We start from the raw sequence: 12354 nt of genomic DNA, 5'->3' as shown, positions 1-12354 counted from the left end.
TAAAAAAAACAACGCTTTATTATCATACCCCCGAACAAAGAGTGGAATAACACACGATCAAAAAGACGGATATAAATAACCATAGTACCGCTGAAAACGTCATATTGTCCTGCAAAAAAGTGAGCCGCCATACAGCGTCATCAGCGAAAAAATAAAAGTTATAGCTTTTAAAGTAAAGCAATGCAAAAATAATATTTTTTTTTATATAAAATAGTTTTTATTGTATAAAAGCGCCAAAACATAAAAAATGATATAAATGAGATATCGCTGTAATCGCACTGACCCGAATATTAAAACTGCTTTATCAATTGTACCACACGCGGAATGATATAAACGCCCCCCCCCCAAAAAAAAAAAAAAAAAAAAAATTAATGAACCAAAATATTCTGGCCTAATAGAGGCACTTCCAATTAAACAAATCCTACAAACACAACGGAAGTAATGCCATAGTAGAAGATTAAAATGTCATTTTATTACATATATACGTACAATACAAAAAATAAGAAAAAATAAATAAAAAAAATAAAAAAATTAAATAAAAAAGGGGGGAACAACACAAAAACAGCCGCAAAGACACAATCTATTGCACTCCAAACTGCTAGAAAGTATCTAAATTGTATATATATTGAATGCTTTTTCAGCCTACTCCAACAATCACAGTATTTTTGTTCTAAGGCTGGGTATATCAATCAGTAATCCATATTGCTAATTCATAAAGAAATAAATACTTAATGTATAAAATAAATATAGTGCACCCAGACAAAGGAACACAAAATACCAAGCTGCCCTACAATCGTATAAGACACAATTACTGCACAAAATAGATGCACTATCATATAACCATACAAACAATAGTTCTCAATAGACAAAAAAGCTCATCATAAAAGATAATAAAGTGCCAAGTGACAAGGGAACAATTCCCATATAAAAGTTAATTGTAAGTAAATGCCCACAATAATCAAAGTTCATAAAGACATAAGAAAGTGCCATGTGCCGAGGTGTAGAAAGCAGCTAAATAGTTAATGCACAAGTGCATCGTGCAGACAAGAATGGAGAAAGGCTAAAAATAGAAGTAATACATGACCTGTGTGTGCGGCTCAGAACCCGCAGAACCCGACGCGCGTTTCGCGTATAGCTTCTTCGTTGGGGAAAGTAGTATGAATGGGAAATGCTAGAAGGTCCTTATATATACCCTAAGAAATCAGTGGTGGCAGCGGCATGTGTGCGGCGCTTCCGTTACCTTGAACCGGATGTGACGTCCACATAGACCGGCGTCTCACGTCACCTGTCCACACCTCCCTCCGACGCGTCAGAGAGAGAGGCGGCCCACGTGACGAACTGGACGCGTCGCCATGGTGACACACATGCCGGCGATGCAGGAAGCGCACACCGCTGAGGGGAGGAGGAAAGAAGACCTGTCCGTAAGTACCCTAATAGATGCACAGAGGTACAAGAAAGGAGTGTAGCTTATAAGTGAATACAAACTAAGACCAACCCAATTAATAACCAAAGTATATTGATTAAAAAAGCGCATGGAAGTGAGCTGAAGTGACCCCTAAGGGGAGGAAAAAAGGGGGGGGGGAACGTAGACACGATATAAAGAATAGAATTTAATAATGTGAAAATAAATTCCCAATATAGTAACTGGAAAATAACAAAAAAACACCGTCCAAAATTACATAGAAAAGAAGGCGGAAATATAGAGTATATGCCAATTCATCTAATTAACCCAATCAACCAAAACTAATAAGAAAGAAAGTGATACCCATATAATATAACAAGATTTTCTAAAGAATACATACGTGTATATATATACACATATGCATACATACATATACACACACATACACACACATATATACACAAACTACACAATACATATAATATAAATAATATAATATAAAAGTGAATTATTGAAATACAAAATAGAACTTCTTCTGTGTTCCAGTGAAAAAAATCCTCGTCGGCACTCTGAAGGATCTTCCAAGGCGTTATCCACAGTCTCTTGAAAAAAAACGAATCATCACGAACCACGGAGAACCAGCCAGATCATTCCAACAATCCCAAAGACCAACCATCCTTTAAGGTAAGTATAACAGAGAAGGATAATAAACTGAAAAAGACTGAAAAAAAACTTTCTTATTAGTTTTGGTTGATTGGGTTAATTAGATGAATTGGCATATACTCTATATTTCCGCCTTCTTTTCTATGTAATTATGGACGGTGGTTTTTTATTATTTTCCAGTTACTATATTGGGAATTCATTTTCACATTATTAAATTCTATTCTTTATATCGTGCCTATGTATCCCCCCCCCCTTTTTTCCTCCCCTTAGGGGTCACTTCAGCTCACTTCCATGCGCTTTTTTAATCAATATACTTTGGTTATTAATTGGGTTGGTCTTTGTTTGTATTCACTTATAAGCTACACTCCTTTCTTGTACCTCTGTGCATCTATTAGGGTACTTACGGACAGGTCTTCTTTCCTCCTCCCCTCAGCGGTGTGCGCTTCCCGCATCGCCGGCATGTATGCCACCATGGCGACGCGTCCAGTTCGTCACGTGGGCCGCCTCTCTCTCTGACGCGTCGGAGGGAGGTGTGGACAGGTGACGTGAGACGCCGGTCTATGTGGACGTCACATCCGGTTCAAGGTAACGGAAGCGCCGCACACATGCCGCTGCCACCACTGATTTCTTAGAGTATATATAAGGACCTTCTAGCATTTCCCATTCATACTACTTTCCCTAACAAAGAAGCTATTCGCGAAACGCGCGTCGGGTTCTGCGGGTTCTGAGCCGCACACACAGGTCATGTATTACTTCTATTTTTAGCCTTTCTCCATTCTTGTCAGCACGATGCACTTATGCATTAACTATTTAGCTGCTTTCTACACCTCGGCACATGGCACTTTCTTATGTCTTTATGAACTTTGATTATTGTGGGCATTTACTTAAAATTAACTTTTATATATGGGAATTGTTCCCTTGTCACTTGGCACTTTATTATCTTTTATGATGAGCTTTTTTGTCTATTGAGAATTATTGCTTGTATGGTTATATGATAGTGCATCTATTAGACTATTGTGCAGTAATTGTGTCTTATACGATTGTAGGGCAGCTTGGTATTTTGTGTTCCTTTGTCTGGGTGCACTATATTTATTTTATACATTAAGTATTTATTTCTTTATGAATTAGCAATATGGATTACTGATTGATATACCCAGCCTTAGAACAAAAATACTGTGATTGTTGGAGTAGGCTGAAAAAGCATTCAATATATATACATTTTAGATACTTTCTAGCAGTTTGGAGTGCAATAGATTGTGTCTTTGCTGCTGTTTTTGTGTTGTTCCCCCCTTTTTTATTTATTTTTTCTTATTTTTTGTATTGTACGTATATATGTAATAAAATGACATTTTAATCTTCTACTATGGCATTACTTCCGTTGTGTTTGTAGGATTTAAAAAAATTAATGAATTGCTGGTTTTTGTTCATTCTGCCTCCCAAAAATTGTAATAAAAAGCGATCAAAAAATGTCATGTGTCCGAAAATGAGAAAATGGTACCAATAAAAACATCAACTCGTCCCGCAAAAAACAAAACCTCACATGACTATGTGGGCCAAAATGTGGAAAAATTATAGCTCTCAAAATGTGGTGATGCTAAAACTATTTTTGCAATAAAAAGCATCTTTTAGCGTGTGACAGCTGCCAAACAAAAAAACCCCGCTATAAATAGTAAATCAAACCCACTTTATCACCCCCTTAGTTAGGGAAAAATAATAAAATAAAAAAATTTATTAATTTCCATTTTCCCATTAGAGTTAGGGCTAAAGTTAGGGTTAGGGTTGGGGCTAAAGCTAGGGTTTGGATTAGCGTTAGGATTACGTTTACAGTTGGGATTAGGGTTAGCCTTGGGATTATGGTAAGGGGTATGTCAGGGTTAGAGGTGTGGTTAGGGTTATGGTTAGGGTTGAGATTAGGGTTAGGGGTGTTTTGGGCTTAGGGTTGTGGTTAGGGTTGGGATTAGAGTTAGGGGTGTGTTCGGGTTAGGGGTGTGGTTAGGGTTATGGTTAGGGTTGGGATTAGGGTTAGGGGTGTGTTCGGGTTAGGGGTGTGGTTAGGATTACGCTTACGGTTGGGATTGGGGTTAGGGTTGGGATTATGGTTAGGGGTGTGTCAGGGTTAGGGGTGGGGTTAGGGTTGGGGTTAGGGTTGTGTTGGTGTTAGGGGTGTGTTTGGGCTTAGGGTTGTGGTTAAGGTTGGAATTTGGGTTAGGGGTGTGTTGGGGTTAGCGTTGGAGTTAGAATTAGGAGAATTCCACTGTTGAGGCACATCAGGGGCTCTCCAAATGTGACATGGCGTCCGATCTCAATTCTAGCCAATTTTGCATTGAAAAGTCAAACAACGCTCCTTACCTTCCGAGGTCTGTCGTGTGCCCAAACAGTGGCTTACCCCCACATATGAGGTATTAGCGTACTCAGGACAAATTGCACAACAATGTTTGGAGTCCAATTTCTCCTGTTACCCTTGGGAAAATTAAAAATTGGGGGTAAAAAATCATTTTTGTGAAAAAAAATATGATTTTTTATTTTTACGGCTCCACATTATAAATTTCTATGAAGCACTTGGGGGTTCAAAGTGCTCACCACACATCTAGATAAGTTCCTTAGGGGGTCTACTTTCCAAAATGGTGTCAATTGTGGGAGGTTTCAACTGTTTAGGCACATCAGGGGCTCTCCAAACTTGACATGGCGTCCGATCTCAATTCCAGCCAATTTTGCATTAAAAAGTCAAATGACGCTCCTTCCCTTCCGAGCTCTGCCATGCGCCCAAACAGTGGTTTACCCCCACATATGGGGTATCAGCATTCTCAGGACAAATTGTACATCTATTGGGGTCCAATTTCTCCTGTCACCCTTGGAAAAATAAAACAAATTGGATCTGAAGTAATATTTTGTGAAAAAAATGTAAATGTTCATTTTTTTAAACATTCCAAAGATTCCTGTGAAACACCTGAAGGGTTAATATACTTCTTGAATGTGGTTTTGAGCACCTTGAGGGGTGCAGTTTTTAGAATGGTGTCACTTACTTTGTATTTTCTTTCATATAGACCCCTCAAAGTGAATTCAAATGTGAGGTGGTCCCTAAGAAATAGTGGTGTAAAAATGAGAAATCGTTGCTCAAATTTTAACCCTTATAACACCCTAACAAAAAAAAAGGGGTTCTAAAATTGTGCTGATGTAAAGTAGACATGTGGGAAATGCTACTTATTAAGTATTTTGTGTGACATATCTCTGTGATTTAAGGGCATGAAAATTCAAATCTGGAAAATTGCGAAATTATTTTCTAAATTTTCGTAAAATTTCAGTTTTTTCCCCACAAATAATTGCAAGTCATATTAAGGAAATTTTACCACTATCATGAAGTACAATATGTCACGAGAAAACAATGTCAGAATCACCAGGATCCATGAAACGTTCCAGAATTATTACATCATAAAGGGATAGTGGTCAGAATTGTAAAAATTGGCCCAGTCATTAACATGCAAACCACCTTTGGGGGTAAAGGGGTTAAAAAAAAGAATTTAAAAAAATATTTACCTCTCGACGCTGTCCGACTCCTTGGCATCTTCTGGCTCTCTGCGCCGTGACTGTTCAGGCAGAGGGCGCACACTAATCACGTCATCGCGCCCTCTCACCTGAAACGTCACAGTCAGAGGACGGAAGACACAGGGAGAGGCGAGTATCGCAAATCTCGGGGCTTGGAGCAAGCAGCGGGGGATCGGGCCCCCATAGCACGCCAGTGACCCCGATGGTGAGTGAGCCTCTCTACCTGCTCAGGGCCCCGGCACTTGCCCCCGTGCGCCGGATGCTGATACCAGCCCTGTACATATTCATACATCATATATAGAGGACTGAATACTTGTTATGATTTTTCCGTATCCTGTGTCTACATAGCTGAACCTAAACTTTGCTTTCTGAGTATTAAATAATTGTAGTTTATTTTCTCTCTTCTTCCGTCAGCCATGGCGTCTATTGATCTGAGAGAAGAGCTGCTCTGCTCCATCTGTCTGAGCACTTATACAGATCCTGTAATGCTGAGATGTGGACACAACTTCTGCCGGGTCTGTATTGGTCGTGTGCTGGACACACAGGACAAGTCTGGAGTTTATTCCTGTCCTGACTGCAGAGAAGAGTTTCAGCAGCGGCCGGCATTGATGAGGAACTTATATCTTCATAATGTCGCAGAACGTTTCCTGATTTCTCAGCAAGAACAAAAGGAGATCACCGGGATCTGCTGCACTTACTGTGTGGACGCTCCGGTACCTGCTGTTAGATCCTGTCTTCGCTGTGAGGCTTCTCTGTGTGATAAACACCTGAGGGTTCACAGCAAATCACCAGAACACGTCTTATCTGAGCCCGGCACTTCTCTGGAGAAAAGGAAATGTTCTGTCCATAAGAAGATCCTGGACTATTACTGCACTGAGGACAGGGCTTGTATCTGTGTGTTCTGCAGTTTGGGCGGAGAACATCGGGGACATCAGGTGGAGATTCTGGATGAGGCCTCAGAGAAGAAGAAGGAGAAACTGAGAAATGTTCTGCAGAAACTGATCATAAAGAGAGAAGAGACTGAGGAAAGAGTCCGGAGTCTGGAGGAGCGCAGGAGAAAAGCTCAAGAAAAAGCAGCTGGAGAAACCGAGAGAGTCACTGCCCTGTGTACAGACATCAGGAGACGGGTGGACAACCTGGAGAAGAAGGTCCTGAGTGAGATCTCCAGGCAGGAAAAGGAAGAGTCACTGTCACTGTCTGCTCTGATCCATCAGCTGGAAATAAAGAAGGACGAGCTGTCCAGGAAGATGAGACACATTGAGGAGCTGTGTAACATGACGGATCCACTGACTGTCTTACAGGAACCAGACATCGGTGACTTGTGTGATCCTGAGGAGGAGGGAGGTGATGAGGACACAGGGGGACATGATAAACAGCCCCATGATGGAGATGACCTGGATGTGGCTGTGATCTCACACACATTACACACATTATGTAACGTAGTATCAGGTATAAGGAGCGGGATCTATGTGGTGAGCCCTGCAGACATATTACTGGATGTAACCACAGTTGCTAATAGTCTCCTTATATCAGACGACCTGAAAACTGCGACCAGGACAGGAGTGGAGCAGAAACGTCCAGAAACAGCAGAGCGATTCCAGTATTTTCAGGTGATGAGCAGGAGAGGATTTACCTCAGGACGCCATTACTGGGATGTGGAGGGCAGTAGGTCAGGAGTGTGGAGGGTGGGGATGTGTTATCCCAGTATAGACAGGAGGGGGTGGAAGTCAGATATTGGATATAATAACAAGTCCTGGTGTTTGTGGAGATATTATAATCAGTATTCAGTGATACATGACAGTGAAGAGATCTATTTACCTGACGAGATCTCCAGTGATAGAGTCAGGATATATCTGGATTATGAGGCCGGGCAGTTGTCCTTTTATGAGCTGTGTGACCCCATCAGACACTTACACACCTTCACTGTCACCTTCTCTGAGCCTCTTCATGCTATATTATATGTACATGATGGTTCTATACAGATATTAGGGAGAGGCAGAAACTGGAAGAAACCATCATAATTTAAAGGGAAGGTCCCACCAGTTTTCTTGTAGTTTGTTTTTTTGTGAAATTAAGCTTAAAATAGTAATTAAAATGTATTAATGCAATGTGTGCACTGTTTGCAAACATTTCTATATGAAAAATATTATATATTTTCTTACAAATATATATATTTACCACTAGGGGGAGCATTTTCCGTTTTAGACCTCAAGCATCTATAGTAAGTAGTGTTGAGCGATACCGTCCGATACTTGAAAGTATCGGTATCGGAAAGTATCGGCCGATACCGGCAAAGTATCGGATCTAATCCGATACCGATACCCGATACCAATACAAGTCAATGGGACTCAAGTATCGGACGGTATTCCTGATGGTTCCCAGGGTCTGAAGGAGAGGAAACTCTCCTTCAGGCCCTGGGATCCATATTAATGTGTAAAATAAAGAATTAAAATAAAAAATATTGCTATACTCACCTCTCCGACGCAGCCTGGACCTCACGGAGGGAACCGGCAGCGTTCTTTGCTTAAAATGCGCGCTTTTACTTCCTTCCGTGACGTCACGGCTTGTGATTGGTCGCGTGCCGCCCATGTGGCCGCGACGCGACCAATCACAGCAAACCCGTGACGTAATTTTCAGGTCCTCAATGCCTAATTCTAGGCATTCAGGAATTTAAAACTACGTTCCGGCTTGTGATTGGTCGTGTCGCGGTCACATGGGCGACGCGACCAATCACAAGCCGTGACGTCACGGGAGGCAGGAGACACACGCATTTTTAAAATTACGTCACGGCTTGTGATTGGTTGCGTGCCGCCCATGTGACCGCGACGCGACCAATCACAGCAAGCCGTGACGTAATTTCAGGTCCTGATGCCTATTTCTGCATTGAGGACCTGAAATTACGTCACGGCTTGCTGTGATTGGTCGCGTCGCGGTCACATGGGCGGCACGCAACCAATCACAAGCCGTGACATAATTTTAAAAATGCGTGCGTCTCCTGCCTCCCGTGACGTCACGGCTTGTGATTGGTCGCGTCGCCCATGTGACCGCGACACGACCAATCACAAGCCGGAACGTAATTTTAAATTCCTGAATGCCTAGAATTAGGCATTGAGGACCTGAAAATTACGTCACGGCTTGCTGTGATTGGTCGCGTCGCGGCCACATGGGCGGCACGCGACCAATCACAAGCCGTGACGTCACGGAAGGAAGTAAAAGCGCGCATTTTAAGCAAAGAACGCTGCCGGTTCCCTCGGTGAGGTCCAGGCTGCGTCAGAGAGGTGAGTATAGCAATATTTTTTATTTTAATTCTTAATTTTACACATTAATGTTGTTTCGATACCGATACCCGATACCACAAAAGTATCGGATCTCGGTATCGGAATTCCGATACCCGCAAGTATCGGCCGATACCCGATACTTGCGGTATCGGAATGCTCAACACTAAAGGTACCGTCACACTAAGCAACGTCGCAGCGATATAGCCAGCGATCTGTGACGTTGCAGCGTCCTAGGTAGCGATATCGCTGTATTTGACACGCAGCAGCGATCTGGATCCCGCTGTGAAATTGCTGGTCGCTGCTAGAAGGTCTGAACTTTATTTGGTCGCTAGGTCGCCGTGTATCGCCGTGTTTGACAGCAAAAGCAATGATACCAGCGATATTTTACACTGGTAACCAGGGTAAACATCGGGTTACTAAGCGCAGGGCCGCGCTTAGTAACCCGATGTTTACCCTGGTTACCAGCGTAAAATGTAAAAAAACCAAACAGTACATACTTACATGCGTCCCCCGGCGTCCGCTTCCCACACTGACTGAGCGCAGTAAAGTGAAAGTGAAAGCACACGTCACCGCTGTGCCCTGCTACTGCCGGCGCTCAGTCATTGCAGGAAGCGGACGCCGGGGGACGCATGTAAGTATGTACTGTTTGGTTTTTTTACATTTTACGCTGGTAACCAGGGTAAACATCGGGTTACTAAGCGCGGCCCTGCGCTTAGCAACCCGATGTTTACCCTGGTTACCCGGGGACCTCGGCATCGTTGGTCGCTGGAGAGCGGTCTGTGTGACAGCTCTCCAGCGACCAAACAGCGACGCTGCAGCGATCGGCATCGCTGTCGCTATCGCTGCAGCGTCGCTTAGTGTGACGGTACCTTAATAGTAAGACTTGACAGCTTTACGATATGTTTCCACAGTCAGGATTGCATCAGGATTTGCTCAGGATTTGACCCAGGTAAAATCTGCACCAAATCTGAACCTGAGGTTACTGGCGTTTTTCCATGCGTTTTTCATGCGGTTTTTTTATGCGGATTTGTGTGTTTTTGTAAGCTAAATAAAGATATATATATAAAAAAAAAAAATTGTGATGTCATTTCTTGTCCAACCTCTTCATTTACATACTCCATTGAAGAATAATGTTTAGCTAGATAGATAATAGATAGATATGATTGATAGATACGATTGATAGATACGATAGATACATACAATAGATATCTATTGTATCTATCTATAATCTACCGATATATCTATCTATAAATCTATCTATCTATATATAGATATATCTAGATAGCTAGATAGATATATATATCGATAGATAGATGATAGATAGATAATAGATAGATACGATACATGGATACGATAGATGGATAGATAATACATAGATAGATGATAGATAATAGATGATAGATACGATAGATAATCGATATGATAGATAATCGATCTATAGATAGACAGATGATACCATAGATGGATACGATAGATGGATCACACATGCGAGAAACTCAGACGAGTCTCGCATCTTAATACCCGACACTGCCGCTGGCACTTGGGAGCAGAGCGTGCAGCTACATGTATTTCTATGAAGCCGCACACTCCGCTCCCGAGAGACGGCGGTAGTGCCGGGTATTAAAATGCGAGACTCGTCCGAGTTTCTCGCATGTGTGATTCCGTCCTTAACCCTTTTCTGCCATCAGATGTACTATTCCGTCCATGTGGGGTGGGCCCTACTTCCCAAGGACGGAATAGTACGTCCAGCGCGATCGGCCATGCTCACGGGGGGAGCTGACTATCGACTGACTGATCGATCGCAGCCGGGTGTCAGCTGACTATCGCAGCTGACATCCGTTGAGATTAGGGTTAGGGGTGTGTTTGCATTAGGGTTTCAGTTATAATTGGGGGGTTTCCACTGTTTAGGCACATCAGGGGCTCTCCAAATGCGACATTGCGTCCGATCTCAATTCCAGCCAATTCTGCGTTGAAAAAGTAAAACAGTGCTCCTTCCCTTCCGAGCTCTCCTGTGCGCAAAAACAGGGGTTTACCCCAACATATGGGGTATCAGCGTACTCAGGACACATTGGACAACAACTTTAGGGGACAAATTCTCCTGTTACCCTTGGGAAATTACAAAACTGGAGGCTAAAAAATAATTTTTGTGGGGAAAAAAATATTTTTTATTTTCACGGCTCTGCGTTATAAACTAGTGAAACACTTGGGGGTTCAAAGTTCTCACAACACATCTAGATAAGTTCCTTGGGGGGTCTAGGTTTCAATATGGGGTCACTTATGGGGGGTTTCTACTGTTTAGTTACATCAGGGGCTCTGCAAATGCAACATGATGCCTGCAGACCAATCCATCTAAGTCTGCATTCCAAATGGTGCTCCTTCCCTTCCGAGCTCTGCCATGCGCCCAAACGGTGGTTCCTCCCCACATATTGGGTATCAGCGTACTCAGGACAAATTGCACAACAACTTTTGGGGTTCAATTTACACTGTTACCCTTGGGAAAATAAAAAACTGGGGGCTAAAACATAATTTTTATGGGGAAAAAAAAGAATTTTTATTTTCATGGCTCTGCGTTATAAACTGTAGTGAAACACTTGGGGGTTCAAAGCTCTCACAACACATCTATATAAGTTCCTTAGGGGGTCTACTTTCCAAAATGGTGTCACTTGTGGGGGATTTCAATGTTTAGGCACATCGGTGGCTCTCCAAACGCAACATGGCGTCCCATCTCAATTCAAGTCTATTTTGCATTGAAAAGTCAAATGGCGCTGCTTCCCTTCCAAGCTCTGCCATGCGCCCAAACAGTGGTTTACCCCCACATATGAGGTATCAGCGTACTCAGGACAAATTGGACAACAACTTTTGGGGTCCAATTTCTTCTCTTACCCTTGGGAAAATAAAAAATTAGGGACGAAAAGATCATTTTTGTGAAAAAATATGATTTTTTATTTTTACGGCTCTGCATTATAAACTTCTGTGAATCACTTAATAGGTCAAAGTGCTCACCACACATCTAGATAAGTTCCGTAGGGGGTCTACTTTACAAAATGGTGTCACTTTAGGGGGGTTTCAATATTTAGGCACATCAGGGGCTCTCTGTTATGATCCCAGTGGCTTAGGATCACAAATCTAACCAGCTAAGTCAGAGATAATAGGACAAGCTCTGGGGATGTGGTAACTGGACTGACCGCAAACCTGATTTTAACCAAACACACTAAAGGTAGCCGTGGAACGTTTCCTGAAATCCTAGACGTCTCTTCACGGCCTGAGAAACTGACTACCCCTAAAGAGAAAGTAAGACCTCACTTGCCTCAGAGAAATACCCCAAAGATATAGAAGCCCCCCACAAATAATAACGGTGAGTTAAGAGTAAAAGACAAACGCAGAGATGAAACAGGTTAAGCAAATGAGGCCCGCTAACGCTAGATAGCAGAAAATAGCAAGGGATCTGTGTGGTCAGTAAAAAACCCT

The 12354-nt window shown here is 42.4% G+C and overlaps 1 protein-coding gene across 1 annotated transcript; it reads left to right on the top strand.

The window, feature by feature from the left end:
- The first annotated feature begins 1974 nt into the window (after positions 1–1974).
- LOC143774025 (E3 ubiquitin/ISG15 ligase TRIM25-like) lies at positions 1975–7824 on the top strand. The gene is made up of 2 exons (XM_077261315.1): positions 1975–2086; positions 6023–7824. The coding sequence occupies exon 2, from the start codon at positions 6025–6027 to the stop codon at positions 7627–7629; it is 1605 nt and encodes a 534-aa protein (XP_077117430.1). The 5' UTR covers positions 1975–2086; positions 6023–6024; the 3' UTR covers positions 7630–7824.
- The last annotated feature ends 4530 nt before the right edge of the window (positions 7825–12354 follow it).

The sequence above is a fragment of the Ranitomeya variabilis genome, chromosome 5, assembly GCF_051348905.1.
Source record: "Ranitomeya variabilis isolate aRanVar5 chromosome 5, aRanVar5.hap1, whole genome shotgun sequence".
Lineage (NCBI taxonomy): Eukaryota > Metazoa > Chordata > Amphibia > Anura > Dendrobatidae > Ranitomeya > Ranitomeya variabilis.
The sequence above is the reverse complement of the archived record's forward strand: the minus strand, read 5'-3'. Positions and strand labels throughout refer to the sequence as shown.